Source organism: Leptodactylus fuscus, chromosome 1, assembly GCF_031893055.1.
Source record: "Leptodactylus fuscus isolate aLepFus1 chromosome 1, aLepFus1.hap2, whole genome shotgun sequence".
NCBI lineage: Eukaryota > Metazoa > Chordata > Amphibia > Anura > Leptodactylidae > Leptodactylus > Leptodactylus fuscus.
This window is the reverse complement of record NC_134265.1, coordinates 92280489-92308364: the sequence shown is the minus strand read 5'-3', so window position 1 is coordinate 92308364 and position 27876 is coordinate 92280489. Positions and strand designations below refer to the sequence as shown.

General features: G+C 44.1%; 1 protein-coding gene across 1 annotated transcript in view; it reads left to right on the top strand.

Moving 5' to 3' along the window:
* The window catches only part of TCTN1 (tectonic family member 1), a 59237-nt gene extending 32051 nt beyond the window's left edge, over positions 1-27186 (top strand). Inside the window, exons 5-14 of the mRNA XM_075272859.1 lie at positions 12027-12114; positions 12414-12520; positions 13946-13966; positions 14279-14404; positions 17359-17478; positions 19194-19275; positions 23074-23215; positions 24691-24862; positions 25161-25283; positions 27006-27186. Of these exons, the coding sequence (XP_075128960.1) occupies positions 12027-12114; positions 12414-12520; positions 13946-13966; positions 14279-14404; positions 17359-17478; positions 19194-19275; positions 23074-23215; positions 24691-24862; positions 25161-25283; positions 27006-27149 (1125 nt within the window). The 3' untranslated portion in view covers positions 27150-27186. The remainder of the gene's footprint in view (positions 1-12026; positions 12115-12413; positions 12521-13945; positions 13967-14278; positions 14405-17358; positions 17479-19193; positions 19276-23073; positions 23216-24690; positions 24863-25160; positions 25284-27005) is intronic.
* Positions 27187-27876: the final 690 nt, after the last annotated feature.

The window sequence follows — 27876 nt, the reverse complement described above, 5'->3', positions numbered from 1 at the left end:
CCAGTTTGGGCAAATTCATGGTGGAGGGAGCCTCTAACCAGCCCAGTTTGGACCAATTAATGGTGGAGGGAGCCTCTAAACAGCCAAGTTTTGGGAAATTCATGGTGGAGGGAGCCTCTAACCAGCCCAGTTTGGACCAATTCATGGTGGAGGGAGCCTCTAAACAGCCCAGTTTGGGCAAATTCATGGTGGAGGGAGCCTCTAAAAAACCCAGTTTGGACCAATTCATGGTGGAGGGAGCCTCTAACCAGCCCAGTTTGGACCAATTAATGGTGGAGGTAGCCTCTAAACAGCCAAGTTTGGACCAATTCATGGTGGAGGGAGCCTCTAAAAACCCCAGTTTGGACCAATTCATGGTGGAGGGAGCCTCTAACCAGCCCAGTTTGGGCAAATTCATGGTGGAGGGAGCCTCTAAACAGCCCAGTTTGGGCAAATTCATGGTGGAGGGAGCCTCTAACCAGCCCAGTTTGGACCAATTAATGGTGGAGGGAGCCGCTAAACAGCCCAGTTTGGACCAATTCATGGTGGAGGGAGCCTCTAAAAACCCCAGTTTGGACCAATTCATGGTGGAGGGAGCCTCTAAAAAACCCAGTTTGGACCAATTCATGGTGGAGGGAGCCTCTAACCAGCCCAGTTTGGACCAATTAATGGTGGAGGGAGCCTCTAAACAGCCAAGTTTGGACCAATTCATGGTGGAGGGAGCCTCTAAAAACCCCAGTTTGGACCAATTCATGGTGGAGGGAGCCTCTAACCAGCCCAGTTTGGGCAAATTCATGGTGGAGGGAGCCTCTAAACAGCCCAGTTTGGGCAAATTCATGGTGGAGGGAGCCTCTAAACAGCCCAGTTTGGGCAAATTCATGGTGGAGGGAGCCTCTAAAAACCCCAGTTTGGACCAATTCATGGTGGAGGGAGCCTCTAAAAACCCCAGTTTGGACCAATTCATGGTGGAGGGAGCCTCTAAAAAACCCAGTTTGGACCAATTCATGGTGGAGGGAGCCTCTAAACAGCCCAGTTTGGGCAAATTCATGGTGGAGGGAGCCTCTAACCAGCCCAGTTTGGACCAATTAATGGTGGAGGGAGCCTCTAAACAGCCAAGTTTTGGGAAATTCATGGTGGAGGGAGCCTCTAACCAGCCCAGTTTGGACCAATTCATGGTGGAGGGAGCCTCTAAACAGCCCAGTTTGGGCAAATTCATGGTGGAGGGAGCCTCTAAAAAACCCAGTTTGGACCAATTCATGGTGGAGGGAGCCTCTAACCAGCCCAGTTTGGACCAATTAATGGTGGAGGGAGCCTCTAAACAGCCAAGTTTGGACCAATTCATGGTGGAGGGAGCCTCTAAAAACCCCAGTTTGGACCAATTCATGGTGGAGGGAGCCTCTAACCAGCCCAGTTTGGGCAAATTCATGGTGGAGGGAGCCTCTAAACAGCCCAGTTTGGGCAAATTCATGGTGGAGGGAGCCTCTAACCAGCCCAGTTTGGACCAATTCATGGTGGAGGGAGCCTCTAAAAAACCCAGTTTGGACCAATTCATGGTGGAGGGAGCCTCTAACCAGCCCAGTTTGGACCAATTCATGGTGGAGGGAGCCTCTAAAAACCCCAGTTTGGACCAATTCATGGTGGAGGGAGCCTCTAAACAGCCCAGTTTGGACCAATTCATGGTGGAGGGAGCCTCTAAAAACCCCAATTTGGACCAATTCATGGTGGAGGGAGCCTCTAACCAGCCCAGTTTGGACCAATTAATGGTGGAGGGAGCCTCTAACCAGCCCAGTTTGGGCAAATTCATGGTGGAGGGAGCCTCTAAAAACCCCAATTTGGACCAATTCATGGTGGAGGGAGCCTCTAAACAGCCCAGTTTGGACCAATTCATGGTGGAGGGAGCCTCTAAAAACCCCAATTTGGACCAATTCATGGTGGAGGGAGCCTCTAAAAAACCCAGTTTGGACCAATTCATGGTGGAGGGAGCCTCTAACCAGCCCAGTTTGGACCAATTCATGGTGGAGGGAGCCTCTAAAAACCCCAGTTTGGACCAATTCATGGTGGAGGGAGCCTCTAAACAGCCCAGTTTGGACCAATTCATGGTGGAGGGAGCCTCTAAAAACCCCAATTTGGACCAATTCATGGTGGAGGGAGCCTCTAACCAGCCCAGTTTGGACCAATTAATGGTGGAGGGAGCCTCTAACCAGCCCAGTTTGGGCAAATTCATGGTGGAGGGAGCCTCTAAAAACCCCAATTTGGACCAATTCATGGTGGAGGGAGCCTCTAAACAGCCCAGTTTGGACCAATTCATGGTGGAGGGAGCCTCTAAAAACCCCAATTTGGACCAATTCATGGTGGAGGGAGCCTCTAACCAGCCCAGTTTGGACCAATTAATGGTGGAGGGAGCCTCTAACCAGCCCAGTTTGGGCAAATTCATGGTGGAGGGAGCCTCTAAAAACCCCAATTTGGACCAATTCATGGTGGAGGGAGCCTCTAAAAACCCCAATTTGGACCAATTCATGGTGGAGGGAGCCTCTAACCAGCCCAGTTTGGACCAATTCATGGTGGAGGGAGCCTCTAACCAGCCCAGTTTGGGCAAATTCATGGTGGAGGGAGCCTCTAACCAGCAGAGTTGTGGGAAAGCAGGGTGGAGGGAGCCTCTAACCAGCAGAGTTGGTGGAAATCAGGGTGGAGGGAGCCTCTAACCAGCAGAGTTGGGGGAAATCATGTTGGAGGGAGCCTAGTATTAGCAGAATTGTGCAACGCTTATGGTGGATGAGTATGAGGATGCGGAGGAATTGGAGAGGTTGAGTACAGACATGGAGTTTCATGTTGGGGTGCTTTACACAGGTGGGCACAAAAATGAAGGCTCTATCCAGTGGTGGTTCATTTTTATCAAAGTGAGCCGGTCGGCACTCTCAGCTGACAGACGGGTGCGCTTGTCAGTGATGATGCCACCGGCTGCACTGAACACCCTCTCAGATAGGACGCTGGCGGCAGGACAGGACAGCACCTCCAAGGCATATAGGGCAAGTTCAAGCCACAGGTCCAACTTCGACACCCAATACGTGTAGGGCGCAGAGGGGTCGGAGAGGACAGGGCTGTGGTCGGAAAGGTATTCCCGCAACATGCGCCTATACTTCTCACGCCTGGTGACACTAGGACCCTCCGTGGCGGCACTTTGGCGAGGGGGTGCCATCAAGGTGTCCCAGACCTTAGACAGTGTGCCCCTCGTTTGTGTGGACCGGTGAGAACTTGGTTGCCTACTGGAGGAACTGCCCTCCCTGCCGCCAACGTCACATGCTGGAAACATCTCCATCATATTCTGCACCAATTGCCTGTGGCAAGCATTGATGCGATTGGCCCTCCCCTCTACCGGAATAAAAGACGAGATGTTGTTTTTATACCGGGGGTCAAGGATAGCAAAGATCCAGTACTGGTTGTCCTCCATGATTTTGACAATACGCTTGTCGGTTGTAAAGCACCCCAACATGAACTCAGCCATGTCTGCCACAGTGTTAGTTGGCATGACTCCTCTGGCCCCACCGGAAAGTTCAATCTCCATTTCCTCCTCATCCTCCATGTCTACCCATCCGCGCTGCAACAATGGGACGATTCGAAGTTGCCCGGAAGCCTCCTGTATCACCATCACATCATCGGACAACTCTTCTTCCTCCTCCTCCTCCTCCTCCTCCTCCATTAAACGCAGTGAAGCGGACAGATGTGTGGACCTACTCTCCAGCTGTGACGGATCGGATGCTATCCCTAACTCCTCTGTGTGATCTGAGTTATCCCTGATGTCAATCAGGGATTCTCTCAGAACACACAAGAGCGGGATTGTAAGGCTCACCATCGCATCCTCAGAGCTCACCCTCCTTGTGGACTCCTCAAAGACCCGTAGGATGTCACAAAGGTCTCTCATCCATGGCCACTCATGGATGTGAAACTGAGGCAGCTGACTTTGTGGCACCCTAGGGTTTTGTAGCTGGTATTCCATCAAAGGTCTCTGCTGCTCAACCACTCTATTCAACATCTGAAACGTTGAGTTCCAGCGTGTGGGGACGTCGCACAAAAGCCGGTGTTGTGGCACATGCAGGCGTTGCTGGAGAGATTTTAAGCTAGCAGCGGCTACTGTCGACTTGCGAAAGTGGGCGCACATGCGCCGCACTTTCACCAGTAGCTCTGGAACATTGGGGTAGCTCTTTAGGAAACGTTGCACCACTAGGTTGAAGACGTGGGCCAGGCATGGAACATGTTGGAGTCCGGCAAGCTCCAGAGCTGCTACCAGGTTCCGGCCGTTATCACAAACGACCATGCCTGGGCCCAGGTGCAGCGGCTCAAACCATATTGCCGTCTCATCGAGGAGGGCATCCCTCACCTCGGAGGCAGTGTGCTGTCTGTCCCCCAAGCTGATCAGCTTCAGCACAGCCTGCTGACGTCTACCAACGCCAGTGCTGCAACGTTTCCAACTCGTAGCTGGGGTCAATCTAACAGCGGAGGAGGAGGCGGTGGCGGAGGAGGAGGCGGTGGCGGAGGAGGAGGCGGTAGAGGAGGAGGAGGAGGGGGGTGTTCTTCTCGTGTCCCTGCCAGGAATGTTAGGCGGGGAGACGAGGTACACCGGGCCAGTTTGGGAAGCAGTCCCAGCCTCAACTACATTCACCCAGTGTGCCGTCAGTGAAATGTAGCGTCCCTGTCCGCATGCACTTGTCCACGCGTCGGTGGTCAAGTGGACCTTTGTGCAAAGCGCGGAACTAAGGGCCCGCCTGATGTTGAGTGACACGTGCTGGTGCAAGGCGGGGACGGCACGCCGGGAGAAGTAGTGACGGCTAGGGACGGCATAGCGAGGTGCCGCAGTTGCCATCAGGTCCAGGAAGGCGGGAGTTTCAACAAGCCGGAACGCCAACATCTCCTGGGCCAGCAGTTTAGCGATGTTGGCGTTCAAGGCTTGCGCGTGTGGGTGGTTAGCAGTGTATTTCTGCCACCGCTCCAATGTCTGAGAGATGGTGGGTTATTGTAAAGAAACGCCTGATGGTGCCTTTGATGGTGCAGGAGAAGGAGATAAGACAGGACCAGGGGAGGATGAGGTAGAAGTCAACAAAGTGGCGGAGGCAGATGAAGTGGTGTCCTGGCTCGTCCTCTGGAGTGCATCGCCAGCACAGTCAGCAGTGGCAGTGGCAGAGGCAGTGGCAGTGGCGTGAACGGCAGGCGGCCTTTGTCCTGCCGTTGCTGCCTGCCACTGATTCCAGTGCTTGGATTCCAAATGACGGCGCATTGAAGTGGTGGACAGGTTGCTCTTCTCAGAGCCCCTAATCAATTTCGAGAGGCAAATTGTGCAGACAACACTATATCTGTCCTCGGCGCATTCCTTGAAAAAACTCCACACCTTCGAGAAACGTGCCCTCGAGGTGGGAGTTTTTCGGGGCTGGGTACGAACTGGAACATCTTGGGAGATTCCGGGTGTGGCCTGGCTTCGCCTAAGCTGCTGACCTCTGCCTCTGCCTCTAGCTACCCTTTTTGGTGCTGCACCTGCCTCAACATCCACACTACTTTCCCCGCTTGACATCCCCCCTGTCCAGGTCGGGTCAGTGTCCTCATCATCCACCACTTCCTCTTCCAACTCCTGTCTCATCTCCTCCTCCCGCACAATGCGCCGGTCAACTGGATGCCCTGACGGCAACTGCGTCACATCATCGTCGATGAGGGTGGGTTGCTGGTCATCCACCACCAAATCGAACGGAGATGGAGGAGACTCTAGTGTTTGAGCATCTGGACACAGATGCTCCTCTGTTAGGTTCGTGGAATCGTGACGTGGAGAGGCAGGTTGAGGGACAATGAAAGGAGCGGAGAACAGCTCTGGGGAGCAGGGACAGTTTGGGTTATTGTTCTGTAAAGCTTCGGAATTTTGGGAGGAAGGAAGACAAGACTGTTGGGTAATAGGAGGAGAGGAGGCAGAGTCTGACTGGCTGCTGGACAATGTGCTGTAAGCGTTCTCTGACAGCCATTGCAAGACCTGTTCCTGGTTCTCGGGCCTACTAAGGTTTGTACCCTGCAGTTTAGTTAATGTGGCAAGCAACCCTGGCACTGTGGAGTGGCGCAATGCTTGCTGCCCCACAGGAGTAGGCACGGGACGCCCTGTGGCTTCACTGCTACCTTGCTCCCCAGAACCATTCCCCCGACCTCGCCCACGGCCTCGTCCACGTCCCTTTCCGGGAGCCTTGCGCATTTTGAATTCCTAGTTAGAAATTGGCACTGTATACCAGTAGTAAAAATTGTGGGTGCACGTAACCCCAATATATTCTTTGAATTACCAGTCAGAAACTGGCACTATATGGCAGTAGCAAGAAATGAGGGTATTTGTATTCCCAATATATTCTTTGAATTCCCAGTCAGACAATGGCACTGTATACCAGTAGTAAAAATTGTGGGTGCACGTAACCCCAATATATTCTTTGAATTCCCAGTCAGACACTGGCACTATATGGCAGTAGCAAGAAATGAGGGTATTTGTATTCCCAATATATTCTTTGAATTCCCAGTCAGACAATGGCACTGTATACCAGTAGTAAAAATTGTGGGTGCACGTAACCCCAATATATTCTTTGAATTCCCAGTCAGACACTGGCACTATATGGCAGTAGCAAGAAATGAGGGTATTTGTATTCCCAATATATTCTTTGAATTCCCAGTCAGACAATGGCACTGTATACCAGTAGTAAAAATTGTGGGTGCACGTAACCCCAATATATTCTTTGAATTCCCAGTCAGACACTGGCACTATATGGCAGTAGCAAGAAATGAGGGTATTTGTATTCCCAATATATTCTTTGAATTCCCAGTCAGACAATGGCACTGTATACCAGTAGTAAAAATTGTGGGTGCACGTAACCACAATATATTCTTTGAATTCCCAGTCAGACACTGGCACTATATGGCAGTAGCAAGACATGAGGGTATTTGTATTCCCAATATATTCTTTGAATTCCCAGTCAGACAATGGCACTGTATACCAGTAGTAAAAATTGTGGGTGCACGTAACCCCAATATATTCTTTGAATTCCCAGTCAGACACTGGCACTATATGGCAGTAGCAAGAAATGAGGGTATTTGTATTCCCAATATATTCTTTGAATTCCCAGTCAGACAATGGCACTGTATACCAGTAGTAAAAATTGTGGGTGCACGTAACCCCAATATATTCTTTGAATTCCCAGTCAGACACTGGCACTATATGGCAGTAGCAAGAAATGAGGGTATTTGTATTCCCAATATATTCTTTGAATTCCCAGTCAGACAATGGCACTGTATACCAGTAGTAAAAATTGTGGGTGCACGTAACCCCAATATATTCTTTGAATTACCAGTCAGACACTGGCACTATATGGCAGTAGCAAGAAATGAGGGTATTTATAACCCCAATATATTCTTTGAATTCCCAGTCAGACAATGGCACTGTATACCAGTAGTAAAAATTGTGGGTGCACGTAACCCCAATATATTCTTTGAATTCCCAGTCAGAAACTGGCACTATATGGCAGTAGCAAGAAATGAGGGTATTTGTATTCCCAATATATTCTTTGAATTCCCAGTCAGACAATGGCACTGTATACCAGTAGTAAAAATTGTGGGTGCACGTAACCCCAATATATTCTTTGAATTCCCAGTCAGACACTGGCACTATATGGCAGTAGCAAGAAATGAGGGTATTTGTATTCCCAATATATTCTTTGAATTCCCAGTCAGACAATGGCACTGTATACCAGTAGTAAAAATTGTGGGTGCACGTAACCCCAATATATTCTTTGAATTCCCAGTCAGACACTGGCACTATATGGCAGTAGCAAGAAATGAGGGTATTTGTATTCCCAATATATTCTTTGAATTCCCAGTCAGACAATGGCACTGTATACCAGTAGTAAAAATTGTGGGTGCACGTAACCCCAATATATTCTTTGAATTCCCAGTCAGACACTGGCACTATATGGCAGTAGCAAGAAATGAGGGTATTTGTATTCCCAATATATTCTTTGAATTCCCAGTCAGACAATGGCACTGTATACCAGTAGTAAAAATTGTGGGTGCACGTAACCCCAATATATTCTTTGAATTACCAGTCAGAAACTGGCACTATATGGCAGTAGCAAGAAATGAGGGTATTTGTATTCCCAATATATTCTTTGAATTCCCAGTCAGACAATGGCACTGTATACCAGTAGTAAAAATTGTGGGTGCACGTAACCCCAATATATTCTTTGAATTCCCAGTCAGACACTGGCACTATATGGCAGTAGCAAGAAATGAGGGTATTTGTATTCCCAATATATTCTTTGAATTCCCAGTCAGACAATGGCACTGTATACCAGTAGTAAAAATTGTGGGTGCACGTAACCCCAATATATTCTTTGAATTCCCAGTCAGACACTGGCACTATATGGCAGTAGCAAGAAATGAGGGTATTTGTATTCCCAATATATTCTTTGAATTCCCAGTCAGACAATGGCACTGTATACCAGTAGTAAAAATTGTGGGTGCACGTAACCCCAATATATTCTTTGAATTCCCAGTCAGACACTGGCACTATATGGCAGTAGCAAGAAATGAGGGTATTTGTATTCCCAATATATTCTTTGAATTCCCAGTCAGACAATGGCACTGTATACCAGTAGTAAAAATTGTGGGTGCACGTAACCACAATATATTCTTTGAATTACCAGTCAGAAACTGGCACTATATGGCAGTAGCAAGAAATGAGGGTATTTGTATTCCCAATATATTCTTTGAATTCCCAGTCAGACAATGGCACTGTATACCAGTAGTAAAAATTGTGGGTGTATATAGCCCCAATTCTATTGCTAGGGGACTTGCAGGGTATTTCTGGGGTGAAGGTGGGGGGGCACACCGTTGGAACGGGTATCGGGGTATATATCGGGTATACGGGAATACACTGACAGTGTATTCCATTCAGGATCCTGGGAAAGCTGGGTTGCGGCGATTGAGCCCGTCAGTGCCACGTTACACTGACAAGCTTCTCCCTGGAATTTAGCTCTTACAAGAGCTGTTGTGGTTGTCTTCTCCTTCCTATCCTAGCCTGTCCCTGCCTACCCAGAATCTAAGCCCTAGCTAGCTGGACGGAAACCTCCGTCCTCGGTGAATTGCAAGCTCAGAATGACGCGAACCTGGGCGGCGCTGTTCTTTTAAATTAGAGGTCACATGTTTTCGGCAGCCAATGGGTTTTGCCTACTTTTCTCAACGTCACCGGTGTCGTAGTTCCTGTCCCACCTACCCTGCGCTGTTATTGGAGCAAAAAAGGCGCCAGGGAAGGTGGGAGGGGAATCGAGTAATGGCGCACTTTACCACGCGGTGTTCGATTCGATTCGAACATGCCGAACAGCCTAATATCCGATCGAACATGAGTTCGATAGAACACTGTTCGCTCATCTCTACTCACCATCAGTGCTCTCTCCCCTTCACAAGACGCCCCTACCCATCACACATATAGGAACTTGCGTGCTATTGACACCCAGCACCTCTCAGATACTCTACAGTCCTCCCTGTCCCCCATCTTTTCAATCTCCTGTCCCAATCTGGCCACCAGTCACTATAATGAAACCCTCAAAAACGCATTGGATGAGGTTGCTCCCCCCTCCACTCGTAAAGTCCCACATAGGAGGCAGCAGCCCTGGCACACGCCACAGACACGATTTCTTCAGCGCTGCTCTAGGTGTGCCGAACGTCTCTGGAGAAAATCACGCTCACCTGCAGATTTCCTCCACTTCAAGTTTATGCTTAAAACATATAGCTCTGCCCTTTACCTCGCCAAACAAGACTATTTCACCGCCCTCATCTCTTCTCTCTCCAGCAACCCTAAAAGGCTTTTTGAAACCTTTCACTCCTTACTCACACCCAAGGTGCAGACGCCATTCACAGACCTTAGTGCTGATGACCTGGCCATGTATTTCCATGATAAAATTGATAAGATCCCTCAGGAAATTACTGCCCAAGCCCCAGGTGGCATTGACTCCCACACCTACGATAGTACTGATCCCCTCACCAGCCGCACTTTAGACTGTCCATTCTCATCTTTTGAACCTGTCACAGAAGAGGAAGTCTCCCAGCTACTTTCTTCATCTCGCCCCACAACCTGCAGTAGTGACCCCTTCCCCTCACACCTTCTCCAATCTCTGTCCCCTGCTGTCACTACTTACCTTACTAAAATATTTAACCTCTCTCTCTCTTCTGGAATCTTCCCATCCTCCTTCAAGCATGCTGTTATAATCCCGCTACTGAAAAAACCCTCCCTGGACCCATCCTGTGCTGCTAACTATCGACCCGTCTCTAACCTCCCCTTCATCTCTAAACTTTTGGAATGCCTGGTTTATTCTCGGTTAATCCGTTATCTCTCTGCTAACTCTCTGCTTGACCCCTTACAATCTGGTTTCCGCGCTCTGTACTCTACTGAAACAGCTCTCACAAAAGTCTCTAATGATCTACTAAAGGCTAAATCCAATGGTGACTTCTCTCTTCTTATTCTTCTGGACCTCTCTGCAGCTTTTGACACTGTTGACCATCAACTTCTCCTCACTATGCTCCGCTCAGTCGGCCTCAATGACACTGCGCTCTCCTGGTTCTCCTCTTATCTCTCAGACCGCACTTTCAGTGTATCATTTGCGGGCTCTGTTTCCTCCCCTCTTTCCCTTGCTGTTGGGGTTCCTCAGGGCTCGGTCCTCGGCCCCCTGCTCTTTTCTCTCTACACAGCCCCCATTGGACAAACCATCGCCAGATTTGGCTTCAGGTACCATCTTTATGCTGATGACACCCAATTATACACATCTTCCCGTGACATCACCCCTGCACTCATACAGAACACCAGTGACTGTCTCTCTGCTGTCTCTAATATCATGTCCTCGCTCTATCTGAAACTAAATCTCTCTAAGACTGAACTACTACTGTTTCCACCATCTAATAGATCTGTCCCTGATCTATCCATTGCATTCTCAGGCCTTACTATAACTCCTAGGCAGCATGCCCGCTGCCTTGGGGTCATATTTGACGCAGACCTTTCCTTCACCTCTCATATTGAATCACTCGCACATTCATGTCACCTGCACCTCAAAAACATCTCCAGAATACGCCCTTTCCTTACCAGAGATACACTAAAGACACTTATTGTCTCTCTGATTCATTCTCGCCTTGACTACTGTAATTCCTTACTAATCGGTCTTCCCCTCACTAAACTCTCTCCTCTACAATCTATTCTGAATGCAGCAGCCAGGCTCATCTATCAGGCTAGACGCTACAGCGATGCCTCCGGTCTGTGCCAGTCGCTACATTGGCTGCCTATTCATTATAGAATAAAATATAAAGTTATCACCCTCATCCACAAGGCTCTCCATAATGCCGCACCTCCCTACATTTCCTCCCTCATCTCTGTCTACCGCCCAACCCGTGTTCTCCGCTCACTCAATGACCTAACACTTACATCCTCTATTATCAGAACCTCCCACGCTCATATACAAGACTTCTCCCGAGCTGCACCACTTCTCTGGAATGCTCTACCCCGGACAATAAGATTAACTCCCAACTTCTACAGTTTCAAACGCAAACTAAAGACGCATCTTTTCAGACAAGCCTATCACAATTCCTAATGCACAAAATTGTCTGAACACTGTATAAGCAATGCCGCCCCTGCTACCTCTTGTGTCACCCCCTCTACCTCATAGATTGTAAGCTCTTTTGAGCAGGGCCCTCAGTCCCATTGTGTGAAATGACGTTCTTTGTTATGTATGTCTGTATCTGAACCCTATAAATTGTACAGCGCTGCGGAATATGTTGGCGCTATATAAATAAAATGTATTATTATTATTATAACCACTGTTATTACTGGAATCCCCCCTCTTTATTGGAGCTGCCTTGCATCCATGATGATGAACTTTGTATTGATGGTTTATACTGAATATTTATAGAGATAGATACTCATATTTTTGTATATTTTGTCTGAATGTACAGGATTTTAATCACCTGCATTCCTTTTTTTTTTTCTTTTCTTGTTGTAGTATGGTTCTCCCATCCTGACTCGAAACTCTTACCTAAAACTTCCTGCTCCTCTGGGTACAAATGAATGCACAGACAATAACCCTGTAGGTAAGACTATTTCTGGCTGGTGAAGGTGCCTTTTGTTTTGGATTGTTTCATATATCCATCTAAATTGCATCTATGATTTCTGACGATATAAGGCTCTTTTTTTGTTTTTAACATTATTACATAGAGCAGTGAGGATGTCATCTGGTTTTGAATGGACACTGTTCTGTTAGTTCTCTATATGCCAGATATGAGAAATGTTATGTCTCTGTAAGTTCAAAATAAGTGTAATCAATAGGCAAACCCAATTGGATTGTACTATCCATATGAATACTGTAAGAATAAGCTTGTCTTTTCAATAGGATTTCTGGAGAACCAAGATTTTACTTGTACTCGAAACATACAGCTAGAAAACTGCTCAATCCCTGCTCTGACTCTTGGGACGTACAAAAATGTTGAAGTCCTGACTGTGAGTTGTTATTATTGATTATTTATGTAGGTCAATCATATTACATAGCTGTGTACATAATACCACTGCTGCTCATGGCGGGGGGTAAACATATATATACTGGTGTGTGTGTGTATATGTGTGTGTGTGTGTGTATATATATATATATATATATATATATATATATATATATATATAGTCAGGGTCTGGGCTTAGACACACATATCCAGTTTCTTTAGTCCAAAACAAAGGTAGAGTTTTATTTTCACTCAAAAAGGCAATGCAGCAACAAAAGGAAACAATACAAAAATAAATACCTGCCCGGCTAGGCTCTAACTAAACATAAGAATAGGTTACCTCACCTAGAATAACAGAAATCCAAAAGCCAGTAGAATCATTCAGGACACAACTCCCAAAAATATGACCTCTCTCTTTGGCTCTCCAGCCAAACTCTGCCAGAGTGTTGCTGCTGGAGCTGGCTTCTTAAGCCTCCTTGACGAGCAGACTTTCTGCAGCTGAGTCGCTGGCAGAACATCCACAAAGTGTGGACTTTAGGGGGGTGGAATGACGGGTCCCACTACCAATCCTACCTGTCATTCCTAAAAATCCAGCCCAGTACTGAGCATTTACCAAAATGCTCAGCAGACGAAAGTTGTCTGCTGAGAACAAATATTCCTGGAGCTTTCTCATCTCACCCACCTGAGTAGTCTGGGTGAGATGTACACCCCCTCCATTACCTGACCAGCCATCGGCTTACAATATATATATATGTAATCGGTATATATGTGAGTGGGGTCTTCATTTTGTGAGACAACACATTGTTCACACAAATGTTTTTGCAGCAGATTTAGGTGCATATTTCCACCAGAGATCAGTGTTAAAAATCCTTCATATTCCTATCTCACTGATTTCCTTGGGTCTGCTCTGTTTTCCTTTGTGCAGGATACAATTAAAAATAGGAGCAGCATGTAAACCCATTGAATTAGGTGAATAAATATAAGGACACCTGGCAGTTTAAATGGCAGAGGCGAGACTCCGATTTCTCTGGTGGATTCTACAAATACTTGTCATATTTTTTTCAAAATGTATTTGCAATTTGTAAACTTGCCCAAGGTAATATAACAAAAAGTCAGGCCAGCAGCTTTTTCCTAGCAAGCATTGTACACAAAAAGCACTAAATAGAGAAACATCATATTAAGTTATGTCTTTAGCTGCTTGTTGATGGTTTCCAACCAGCAGTGCAAAAACACCAACAATTGCGGATAGGTAGATTGTTTTTCAAGGGTTATATTTATTATGAGAAGCAATATGTTGTGCATATAAGTGTGATACTTCTGCGCAAAGCATAATCGTTTCAATATTATTAAAGATATTATACATTGAATTTGTTTTAATCTGTATTTTTAATATTTGTTGTTTTGTTGTTTTTCTTTTTCTTCATGGCAGGTGCCCAGTTCTCAAAATACGGTAAGAATTTTTTGTGCTGCTAAGGCTGTCATAGTGACAGACACAGTTGGTGTTAACGTCTGTTACTCTTATCCTATGATGAATGAGAGCAGCAGATGTTCACAATGGTAGTGTGAACGTCTCCTAAGGCTGTTTTGACCATATGATTTGTGTGTATATGTGTCTATATATACACAAAGCATATTCTTTCTGTTTGTGCAACAGTCTTCCTACTCGTCCAAACATTGTCAAATCTGATTTCAATAAAATTCCTTTATATTGCAATGTACAAATTGGGTAAATGTCTTAAAATAGACTTTTATTTTACTTCAGGTTATTGTGACTCTTCAGGCTGTTACAATAAAATCTGTAGATGGTGCTGTTTTTCGTGGAAATCTAAGTGACTATATACCTTCCTATGACACAACTACAGGGATTTGTAATAATGTTGTTCTTGGGGTGAGTATGCTATGTCATGTAAGGCGTAGACAAAGGGTAATTTTTGTTGTTATGATGGGTATTAACCCTTTCCACCAAACTATTATTATTATTTAGCGGAGACCTAACAGCAATGCCGGAAGAACACGCTCTGATCATGAGTATTAAACCTCCAGATGCCGCAATAAAACATCACCTATGTGTCTTTTTACCAGCGCTACATAGACACCCCCATTTTGGCTAGGATCACCTTCCCTGTGATAAGATGTGGGGTGACGATCTATTGCTGTTAAATTTGGGAACCTTTTGAAGGTTTCCTGGGCCTGTCTTCAATACAGTTCTATTACAGGCTATGCTAGGCAGTTTGTAATAGAAGTGTATGGTTTTTACAATACACTGCAATGAATTTGCTTTGCATTGTATTATTTTAGTTATCAGGCTGTCTGGCGTTCAAGATTCTTAGGGGTTCCAAAATGACAAGTTTTTTTAAATATGTTTTTATATAATTTTTTTTAAAAAAAATTAAAATTGGCCCCTTTTCCCTAGAACACATATAAATAAAGTGGTTATCTACACATTTGAAAATGCTCAAACTAAAAAACTTATTAAAGTATTTTTCCCACTTGGTGAACACCGTAGCAGGAAAAAAAAAAAATCAAAAGCGCCAAATCACTGCTTTTTTGCCATTTCACCTCTCAAAAAAATGTGATTAAAAAGTGATCAAAATATCAGACATTCCCAAAATGGAGAACAAAGTACATCTGGCTTTACATTTGTAATGAAGTAAATTTACAAAGTTTATAAATGACACAAATAAAGCCAGAAAATCAAAAGTTGTTTTTAGGATTAGTTACGCTTTAAAGGGGTTTTCTGGACAAAAAAATTAATTTTTAAAAAAAGGTCTTTTAGTGCTATCAGTTGGTTAACAAGTGCACCCAAATACCCTTAGCAGTGTTTTGAGTGATTTCTGGCTTTCTCTGGGAGCTCACGGTGCCCTCTGCATTTGTTTATTGGGCAGCTTCCTGCTGTCTTAGCCTACAGCTACCATGATGCATTTCAGTTCACTCAGATCCCCCCTCTTACTTCCTCCCTCACAACCCCTTCCCCCCCCAGTTTCCCTAGCTAGCCAGCTAGCCTGCAGACTGCTAGCCCTATCTACCTACCTAGCTACCTAATTCAGTCCCCCAACCCCCTCCCCACCCTATCATACTTACCTGTCTTCTTGTCCTGTGCCGCTGTTTCCTCTTCTGTCCGCACCTGGGATCCGGAACTGGCACCTGCACAATAGAACGCAGTCAGAAGCCACACATGTGCAATAGAAAAGTGCTACTTCTTGCTTCTGCTGGCGTTCTATTGTGCAGGTGCCAACTCCGACTCCTTGTGAAGGAAGTGACGCCCAGAAGAAGAGGAGGAAGTGAGCATCGGTGAGTGGGAGGGGGGTGAGAAGTACTGGTGACCTCCTGTCTCCGGAAACGCCGAATCGGAATGTCGCCAGGAAATCAGAAAATGTGCCTGGGGCAGTCGTGTGACCACACCAGGCATATGGGTAAATATAAATATACAGTATATATATATATATATATATATATATATATATATATATATATATATTTTTTTTTTTTTTTTTTTTTTTTAAGGGAGTAAATTAGAAGTTAGTCGGGGGAGGGGGGTTTAGCTTAGTGGTAAAGTTTTAATTTATCCCAAACAACCCTGTGTAATGGTAGACTGCGTGCACAACATTATGTCTTTAGAGAGATTGCACTAACACTGCTTCAGCTTGCTTTTCTGCAATAATAGCTCCTTGTTACAAACAAAATGCCAAGTGAGCCCTGTGATCAGCAATGGGATCAACGTGCCAAGAAATGTTAGTGAAAATAGATATACAGGACTATAAACTGGACTATTAATATAATACAAGTTACACAAATCTTTACCCAGAACGCTATATGTATCTGCCAGCTTATCCTGCTCTATAAACTGCTGCCTGCAAATAGGACTGAATGTTCAATGTGACAGATTGCCTTTAATGTGGATGGGTAAATAGTAACATGTCAGAAATACGGAATGATGTCCACCAGCATTCAATTTTATAGTGTAATAAAAGGACTATGCAAAGGAAACAGTGAATGCGATTTATAGTAAATATATTTACACTGCTCTCTACATGTAGGAAAAGTCATCAATTATACTATTTATTTTTATGGGATTTGTGTATACAACATTAGACGAGATTTAACAAGACTTGTGTTATGTGTGGTGCTTTTGATAATCCGTGTGCCATCGGAGGATGTGCCTAATTTATGACAAGTAGCGCACCTCCTCATAAATATGGCGCCTCCTCTGGTTGATGGTGCACCTACTACACCTACTCACTGCTGACTTAGACTTCAGGCATCATTTATACCAGACAAGTGGAGCAAATAATGATAATCTGCCAGGGCTGATGGCCCACCACAATGGCGTAAGAATACTGTATGCCACAAATGTTGTTGTGAGTGGTATTTAAAAAGTGGGAAACCTGAGGTTTGGAGCTGTTTTCTGGCATAGGGTATAAAAAAATCTGCCCCATGTTCAGTATACAGTTTTTAAATTCTTGGGCTGTCGCTGGCATAGGTTATTATTGTGTAATCAAAGGGGTCCAACTCCCAAGACCATCACCATATTCGGTGCTTATTAGACGCAACAACAGTGATCGTAGTGTTGTACGGCTGAATGGAGGGAACATTGTTTTACAGTAATGGCATTATGACAGAGGAAACTTTTGGAAACCTTTCAAAGGCAGGTCGATGACAAAGCCTGTTACACAAACATCCTGTGCTTTGTGGTCTGTTCAGAGGAACCGATGGCTGAGTACATATGTGAGGAATATTACATGTACAAGGTGAAAGGGCTTTTTTTTCAGGTTTGAAGCATGTGTGACATAGACAGTAATGACTTTTGTTATAGGGCTTCATATCCTGTTTTCTCCTCCGTAGGTAAGCTATACATTTACATATACAGATACAGGTGGGATCACAAGTATCGCTGCATCTGTTATTCTTGGAGCCATTGATAAGAATACGGTTCAACAGAACTTCCAGGCGCATTTTATTCAGGTACAGAATACTGCATTGTTATTTAAGCCCTACTGTATATCCTACAATGCTATCTGAGAAATGTCCAGAGAAACAAATTGGGTTAGAAAATAAAGAAGTGATCTGTCTGGTTGCTCTGGATTACTGAGATGTTTCCAGGTCTCCTATGTATTATGATAGGAGACCCTGTATCTTCTAAAATAAATCTAAAATGTAATACTGAAATACTTTCCTTTACTCTTTAAATGACCTATCCAGCCACATTTATTACATCTTACCAATGTAGAGTGAAGCAGTAACTCACTGGGTGCATTGTTCAGTTTATTCGGCCTCCTAATGCCCCCCCTTCCCGTCGGCTGGTCATGTGATCAGCAGTCTTAGTTGCCAATTCACACACTAGCTGGAAGTTACTTTCTTTGTTCAGCTTCAGAAATTTTTCCTAAATAAAAATCCAGCACTTGACCAAATTTTGCACCTGCTAGGTGATATATTTCCATCTCCCATTCACTTCAAGAGTTATCAGGCAGAATCTGTCTGAAGATTGAGCTCAACCTTTTTCGCACTGACAAAAATCAGAGTCTACCTCCCATTGAAATCAATAGAGGCTGGTTTTAGGAGGAGGAATTCACCTCACATTCAGCACCTAATGCCTCTGTGTGAACACATACTAGCTCTGTATGAGCATGGATATTACACTCTCATAGACTTGCTGCACATACAAATTAAAGACTTCTAGCTGGTTGTACCAGCAGATCAGTCTGCTGATCACATGACCTGGTGAATGACTGCATTGTTTGGTTTACATTAGCATCCTCTATTCTACAAGGCTAAGATATAATACATTTGGCCAGAGTGGTGCTTTAAGTACTGTTTTGCGTACATGCTACTACTTTTATAGCTGACTCCTCTGCACTTGTTGCGGTTTACATATTTGACTTGGTTATGATAATGTATCTGTCTTTTGAGCTCCCATAAAGCACTAGTCATTGGAAAGCTTCAGGACAACCATGTCCATTATGCGATGGATATGTGATAATTCTCTGATCATTGAGAATCCGACCTCTGGGATCCCCACCAGTCATACGTACTGTAGTCCTGTGTCTCAATATAGTGTGAATGGATTGGCATCACACATTCTCCATTCAGAACCCTCTTCTGTTGACTATGGGGGTCTCAGCAGGTGGACCCCCTCTGACCTTGGACAAGCAGTATATCTGCCATATAGAATACTGCTCACCCCTAGATAGTCCTGCAATATGAAATCTGTGACATTTGTATGGAGAACATAGGTATGCTATAGTAATGTGTATTTCCCGACATTACTAAGTATGAGGGCAGATTATCTAATGTCTTTTATATCAGTATCTTAGTATTTATGACTTGATGGCTGTCACTTTTTGCTTCTGTCTGGATGCCGTACAACTGAACCTTGGTGTCCAAGCCCCAGAGAGAACGGTTTACAGGAGCCTGACTAAACCAATGCTTGTCTTCTCACCTGAGATAACGGGAGATTAATGGCGAATTAGTATTTATAAAGCTTTCCCTGTGAAATCATTAACCCGACATAGAAACCGTTGCTGATTGCTGAATGTCGTGGGTACAGATTGTGTTTCTGTCATTTTCTGAGCTGAAAGGAATGGGAAATATTACTGCAACATAGTCAACATTGTCTTATTGACTTAAGTGTTATCTTTGTATATATCAGAGTACAGCACTTACCTTGTGTTCTGTTACAGAACGGCACAGCACCCACCCCGCTCAGTGGAAATCCCGGCTACATATTTGGGCTTCCTGTCGTTGCTGGCTTTAAACTGTCACAATATCCTTTGTGAATTTGGTCTGTGACTAATACAGTGGGGAATGGTTTTGTGGGTCACATGTTCAGATTTACCACATTGTACAGTTGTTAGACATATTTAATATGTAAAGAAATTTAAAGAGGACATTTTACCACCGCCTTCAAGTCTAGATCTCTGCACCCTAATAAATGCCGCTCCACTCCTGGTGCAACTGAAATCATTTATTTCCTCCTCCCTTTACTGCTGTGCCGCAATCTTTAGAGCTGCGCCTATTAAAGGACGGAAGGAACTGTAGTTAACGGAGGTGGTGGAAGGTCCTCTTTAAAGGGATTGTATCTGATACAAGACAACTTGTTCATAGCAGCTGTCACTGCCAGAAGCTGATCACTGTGGTATGGCTTGTGATAACATCTGGCCCTACTTTTTCTTAAAAATAAATGTTTGCCCATGTAATACATTGATAGACAGGATCCATAAGAGCAAGTTCTTCTCATACATGAAAGCTCTCAGTTCTGGCTCCCATGTATTATATCATGTGTCCTTATAGGGCATATGGTCAGGAGCTGCAATACTCCAGAATAAAAAGAAGAAAAACAAAAAACCTAAACTGATAAATTTAGGAGTCAAAGCTGTATAATACTACCATGTGCCTCCTCCCATACACTGTATAATGCTCCCCCGGGGCCCACACACAGCGTAATACTACCCTGGGACCCCCACTCAGCATAATGCTCCCCATGGGCCACCACACACAGCTTAAGGCTATTGTACTGATGTGGCCACATGTGCCGCATCTCTCTATTTTGAGGCTAGTGGCAAATGTCATCAAGTCTTGGTGGCAAAATCTTAATCGATTTGGTGACAATTTTGTTTTCCATCTGCAGGCCTCACTTGTCTTTGAGACAACCCCTTTAATAACTATGAGATTTATTGTTAGATATTAACTGCTCCCTCCATACAACTACTGTAAGCTCTTTCCTGCAGCTCGATCCTTTCTCCACCTGAAGAATAACTATATCACTGCTCATTTGGTGCTGATGGCCATTGTGCTTTCAGTGCAAACACACACCCTTGTAGTTAGTATTATATACTATACACACTATAAAGAGCACAATTCCACATCCAGATCAATGAAGGTAAAAGGTCTTCTAGGAGGAAACCTATGTCACAGGTTACTCAACTTTGCGAATGCTCCATAGTTATGAGTGGAGTTCCCAGTGGTTATACACTGTTAGAAATATGTGTGATTAGGACTCTCTATCAATTGGTTATTAACGGGGTTATCCAGGATCTTAAGATGGTCAATTCTGATCATCTATGGGTATGATAGGTCATCAGTGACAGGTGCAGGGACATGATGTCAGACCGCAACTGATCTATTGGTTCATGCAGCTGCCTGAAGACATATACCAGGTATGTGGCCAGAAGCAGCCCTGCTCCTATTCAAGTGATCTCTGTACACTGTAGTGCTGCTGACAGAAAACTGCAGCCTTTCTCCTGTTCACTTACAGTCCTATGAAAAAGTTTGGGCACCCCTATTAATCTTAATCATTTTTTGTTCTAAATATTTTGGTGTTTGCAACAGCCATTTCAGTTTGATATATCTAATAACTGATGGACACAGTAATATTTCAGGATTGAAATGAGGTTTATTGTACTAACAGAAAATGTGCAATATGCATTAAACCAAAATTTGACCGGTGCAAAAGTATGGGCACCCTTATCATTTTATTGATTTGAATTCCCCTAACTACTTTTTACTGACTTACTGAAGCACAAAATTGGTTTTGTAACCTCAGTGAGCTTTGAACTTCATAGCCAGATGTATCCAATCATGAGAAAAGGTATTTAAGGTGGCCAATTGCAAGTTGATCTCCTATTTGAATCTCCTCTGAAGAGTGGCATCATGGGCTACTCAAAACAACTCTCAAATGATCTGAAAACAAAGATTGTTCAACATAGTTGTTCAGGGGAAGGATACAAAAAGTTGTCTCAGAGATTTAACCTGTCAGTTTCCACTGTGAGGAACATAGTAAGGAAATGGAAGACCACAGGGACAGTTCTTGTTAAGCCCAGAAGTGGCAGGCCAAGAAAAATATCAGAAAGGCAGAGAAGAAGAATGGTGAGAACAGTCAAGGTCAATCCACAGACCACCTCCAAAGAGCTGCAGCATCATCTTGCTGCAGATGGTGTCACTGTGCATCGGTCAACTATACAGCGCACTTTGCACAAATAGAAGCTGTATGGGAGAGTGATGAGAAAGAAGCCGTTTCTGCACGTACGCCACAAATAGAGTTGCTTGAGGTATGAAAAAGCACATTTGGACAAGGCAGCTTCATTTTGGAAACAAAAATTGAGTTGTTTGGTTATAAAAAAAGGCGTTATGCATGGCGTCCAAAAAGAAACAGCATTCCAAGAAAAACACATGCTACCCACTGTAAAATTTGGTGGAGGTTCCATCATGCTTTGGGGCTGTGTGGCCAATGCCGGCATCGGGAATCTTGTTAAAGTTGAGAGTCGCATGGATTCCACTCAGTATCAGCAGATTCTTGAGAATAATGTTCAAGAATCAGTGACGAAGTTGAAGTTACGCCGGGGATGGATATTTCAGCAAGACAATGATCCAAAACACCGCTCCAAATCCTCAGGCATTCATGCAGAGGAACAATTACAATGTTCTGGAATGGCCATCCCAGTCCCCAGACCTGAATATCATTGAACATCTGTGGGATGATTTGAAGCGGGCTGTCCATGCTCGGCGACCATCTAACTTAACTGAACTTGAATTGTTTGTCTAAAATACCTTTATCCAGGATCCAGGAACTGATTAAAAGCTACAGGAAGCGACTAGAGGCTGTTATCTTTGCAAAAGGAGGATCTACTAAATATTAATGTCACTTTTCTGTTGAGGTGCCCATACTCTTGCACCGGTCAAATTTTGGTTTAATGCATATTGCGCATTTTCTGTTAGTACAATAAACCTCATTTCAATCCTGAAATATTACTGTGTCCATCAGTTATTAGATATATCAAACTGAAATGGCTGTTGCAAACACCAAAATATTTAGAACTAAAAATGATTAAGATTAATAGGGGTGCCCAAACTTTTTCATAGGACTGTATATAGGAGCAAGGTAGTTCTGTGTGGGGATCAGGTGTTGGACCCAGACTGATCTGATACTCATAACCTATCCTGTGGAAAAGTCATCAGTATCAGTTATTTTCAGATCCTGGACAACCCCTTTAATACATACTAAAGCCAACAATACATAAAAACCTTTCCAAAGACCTATCATTAATATCAGATCAGCGGGGGTGCCACACTTAGCATCCCCACCAATCAGCTGTTCTTAGTGGCTGATACATAGACAGTGGATCAGAGTTGTCTCCTTTCTGCTTCATTCTTAGTAGCTTAGAACAGCTGAGCAGTGGAGGTGCCAGGTGTCGAGCTTTTCCTTAGGAGATCAAGGTGATCATTGCCGTCACGGCTCCTGAGATGGCTTAGTATATTCTAGTATTCTCCATTAAATAACAATTTCTTATTACTCTGTGCCATGTCATTCCTCTGCTATTCCCTCTGAAATCTATGAAAAAATTGACAGCAGACAATATCCAGAGGAGAGGATAGGCCATTGATCTAGAAACCGGATAACCGTTTTAACTAGATTCTGTCTCTGCCTCCTCTCTTGGCATCAGTGATTCCTCCGCCTTCCTCTTCCCTCTCTATAGACTTCTGTGTGCTGCAGCATGTAGCCTGATCTTGCTATGTGAACTTCTATGTGGAATTATCAGTGAATGTCCTTAACAACCTTGTGCAAATCCGGCATTATTCAAAGTACCAATAGACTTGGACAACTGACTCTGCTTAAGAGCTCCAGTGGTCAAAACTGCTTAGCAGAAGAAGGAAACCGGAGCCCCGTGTTATTTGGTTATAACATGATGTCTGGCTGCAGATTGCAGTAAGGAAACTTTTTTTTTTCTTTTCTTTTCCAATTCACACAGGACTGTCTTTACCTTTTTTTTTTTTCTTGTCTACATCATGTAATCGACCATAATAGTCATACACTAAAGCTAATATAGATGATTGATCGTGTAAAAGATCTGTTTGGTTCCTATATTCACAATCTACCGTCTGGTCAGTCGGTTGCTATTATCCAGATAGATTTTAAGAAAAATAAAATAAAAATTGGATGTCTTTATCTTATTTTCATGCTGTGCTCACAGTCCTGTGAATATTACCAGATTTCTCACATCATGTGCTGGAATATTTAGTGGATTCCATTCCTTCAATATCCTAATAATATTACCACAGCCACTGCTACTTTCCAGAATACAGTTCACCATGGCAAGCTCCGCAGTCATTGAAGGGAATGCTAGGACATACAGAACAGAAACCTACTGATGACTGACTAGAATACACGCTCTAGCTCAAGATTAATAAAATTGCATGTTTGTGAAACTGTGAATTTTTTTTTAGCTTTGCAATATATTTTTTTTCTTTTTATGTGACCCTATTAAAGGGGCTCTATCAGCAAAATCATGCTGATAGAGCCCCACATAAATAGGCTATTCAGGCAGCGCTAAAGTTATATTAAACTACCCCCCCCCCCCGGACTTTGATTAAAAAAAATGACCTGGGCGCATGCGCAGTAGCATGCGGCTTCTACTACGGCTACTGCGCATGCGCCCAGGTCATTTTTTTTTAATCAAAGTCCATTCGCGAGCGCCGGAGGAGGATGGGACCCGAGGACTTCGAAGGAAGAAGAGGCGTGGATGAAGATGAAGACACACCCTGAATGCCCGCCCAGCATGCACGATCCGTAAGTAGATCATATTCTTTTTAGGTTATTATTTTAAAACGGGGGGGTAGTTTAATATAACTTTTACGGTGCCTGAATAGCCTTTTTAAAGGCTATGCACGCATGTGTGGGGCTCTATCAGCATGATTTTGCTGATAGAGCCCCTTTAACAAAAATATATAAAAATCAGTGAGTTAAAGAGGACCTTCCATGTCCTCTGGCACCTGCGGTTTTATATACCACAAAAGCTGACAGTGTACTGAATTCAGCTTTGACGGTACGTACTTGGGTTCCGGAGATATTGGTGCCGTTCGTTTCGGCACCACTATCCCTTCGCTGTCAGAAGGACGAGCCTTAATGCTCAGCGTCATCACTAGGCAGTAAGGAACGCCCCCTATAACAGTGCAATGCTATGGCAGATTACTGTCCAGGGGGTGTAGCTTTCCGCCCAGCCATAACACTAGGCAGTAAGGCCTGCCCTTCGATATTGGTGCTGAAAAAGGTATAACGTTAGATGACTCACAGATACCACTTTATCATGAATCTTTCTAATGGGTGCAACTTTGAGATCTACTAATGTTTTACAGGGATCCTGTAGAGGTGCAATGTCTAATGAAAGTTTGTTTCTTATTTAGAGTGAATTATACCGGTGATGCATTTTGTAAGCTTACCAGAGCAGCCATTCTAAATGTGCTACAAGGACAACAGTTTCCAAACTACGTGGCCCAGTTTGGGAATTCTCTGCCAGAAAATGTATTAGACTGGGTGCCCATTAATGTCATTACCACGGATCAAGCTGAAGTTCAGGTAATTTGCTTATATAAAATAGATGATACATTTTGAAAACTGCATCCATTGGTCTGTCAGTAATAATTTTGTCAGGTACAGTAGTCATAGCCAAAATTATAATCTATTTTGACTTATCCATGTGGCATCTAAGTACTAAAGGAACGGTATAAAGTACTGCTATATATCTCCTGTACAAAGTGTAACTAAATATACATTTGACATTTTAGGTAGTTTGAGCTTCATTGTTGCTTTTTGATTTTGACTGCTATTGCTATGACTTTCAGAATGTTTTTATGATTTTCTTCTCATTTTCAAGGGTATGTGTAAAATCCCAGTTTCTTTAAAGTTGGACATTAGATGGACAAAGTATGGCTCCTTGGTGAATCCACAGGCCCAGATTGTAAGCGTAGAGGAGAATATCGCCTATGCTTTTTTCCCAGTAAGTATTGTTATCGAAACCCAAACCAGGTTCAAAATTCTGATTGTCAAGTGGTGCCAAATTATTTGTAATCCATATATATAATATCGCAAGCTCACAGAGAGTGAACTAGCCTTACACACGTAAAATAAGTAATTATGATAGACCATGCGCTGGAGGGGTGTCTTGACACAACCCTTACTCCTTGCCATAATCAAAGCATATTAGTCCTAAGAATCTCCTATTGTAAGGCTTGCTGGGACCCTTAGTTCTACACTGGGAGAACATTGATTCTTAGTAGCCCAGCTACGCGGTGGCAGGGGGGGAATGTTAGCCTCCAAACTGAAGGACAAGTTAGAGAGACACTAATGTTGATCAGTTATGGTGACCTATGTTGTCTGTGATCTGACCTTGGGTATAGTACACTCTTATCAAGGAACTGTAAGCTTCTGCTTCTATGATTAAAGGGATATTCCCACGTCGCATACTCACCAGTCTTCGTTGCTGTAAAATCTTCTGTCTGCCTGCTTTGTTGCGTCATTGGTGGGTGGGGTTACATATGCAAAGCCAGCGGCGAGATGCCGCTGGCCCTGCGTGCACGCTCATAGATGGTGAGACCAGTCTAGCCTTCACAATGCGAATATAGACCCGGCATCCGACTCTCTCTATTACGGCGGATGCCGGGTCTGTATTGGCATTGTGAGGGCTAGACTGGTCTCACCATCTATGAGCGTGCACGCAGGGCCAGCGTCATCTCGCCGCTGGCTTTGCATATGTGAATACAGACCTGGCATCCGCTGTAATAGAGAGGTGGATGCCGGGGACGGTTAGACACCTGCACAGATGCCTGCGACATCGCTATGTTCCTGCCCTGAATGAAGCCAGCAGTGATGTTGCAGGCATCTGTGCCGGCGTCTAACCGTCCCCGCCATCCGCCTCTCTATTACAGCGGATGTCAGGTCTGTATTGGCGGCCCCTTCCCCCCAAAGGGTAAACTACCCCTCCTCCCTCCCCCTTCAGAGCAGCAGATACATCACTTGACTTATGACCAGATAAGTCAAGGGATGTGTCAAAAAAAAAATGAATAAAGTGATATAGTGGACAAACAAAGCCGTTTTGCTGAAGCAATGTATTTAGGAAAAGTCTTACATTCCCATTAACAAGCAGTATAGATAGGATCCTTGTGATGGGACAACCCCTTTAAGAAACGTAAGAAAAGCAAGCTAAGGATTAAAGAGACGTTTCTACAACAGCATCTTTAGTGCTAGCTACTCTTAAAGGAGGACCTGTGAGATGGTTTTTCCACCATACACTGGTCTGATCGTGCGCAGGATGAAGTACTTGCCTTTCCATTGGTGCCCTCTGTAATCTTTTAGCTGCAGTATCATGAAGTTATAAATGGCAGACGGCATGACCAGGCTGCTTGCACCCCCTATGACTAAAGATAATGGAATGACTGTGGCATACATTGGCACACTGTAGTGCATATAGTTTGGACTAAAAGTTTTTGATTTGTTAGATATGTGGCTGTGAATTCTCAGAAAAAAAGGGGCTCAGCATGAATGTGCCAATATCCAGCTTAAAGGTGGTGTAAACATAAACTAGTCAGTCCAGAGCTATGCCAGATTCATCATCCAGCGTCTGCTTACACTTTTAGTAAATCTGGGCCTAAAGGAAGAACATAGTGCCAGGTCTTATTTCTCGAACTTCTGTACCTAACTGTACAATGTCTTTCATTCACAGAATAATCTGGAAGGTGTACGATTTATACAGATCTCTTCCTCCGTGAACTTTCTTGATGTGTCACAGCCAGCAAGTCCTGGTTACAAAGCTCAGCCGACTATTGATGCAAAATTGCCCTTTGATTTCTTCCTCCCCTTTCTATAAAGGCGCAGGTAAAACATTACTCGTTACCGCCTCACGTATTAAATGGGTTCTGTAAATGATTGGGCAGGTCGATGCTTTCTGATGCTGAATGTCCTTTAGTCAAAGTATTTTGTATACACAAGTGTAACTTTCAGGAGCACTAAAGATAGAAATGGATGGTGAAAGTAAATGGGTAATCTGCTGCGTTTTGTGTGTATTCCTCAAACAGTTTTGTAAAAATCTTGGCATACTTTCACTGTATTTCGGTTTTTGGTAGTTTCTTTCAGCCTGGCCTGCTACAACTGGATGGGAAGTGTATATGGAAGACAAAGCCATCACTAATACCCAGCCAGCTAAGAACATGGCTAAAGGTCTAAGATGATAACTGGAGTTATACACTGGGAAAAGTTACAAAAGGCTGAAACTTCTACCACACTATATGTATCCACATCTACGATAGTGGGATAAGTTTGTATCACTGGATGCCTGTGTATAGGAGAACAGAAGGGGACACCAACCCAAATTCCAACACCAGGTGAATGGAGACTAAGGGATATGCTGAGCATCTTCTATGATCACAACATGATCTGAACAAGTCCTAAGCATTACCAGTCTCCTGAAGACACTGAGCACATATATCCACCAGTGCCATTTGTTTATTACTAACTGCAGTTGCATTTATCCCAGCGCTGACATTTTGGGCACCATTCATAAAGAGCAGCAAATGAAGGATCTTGGGCGAGACATT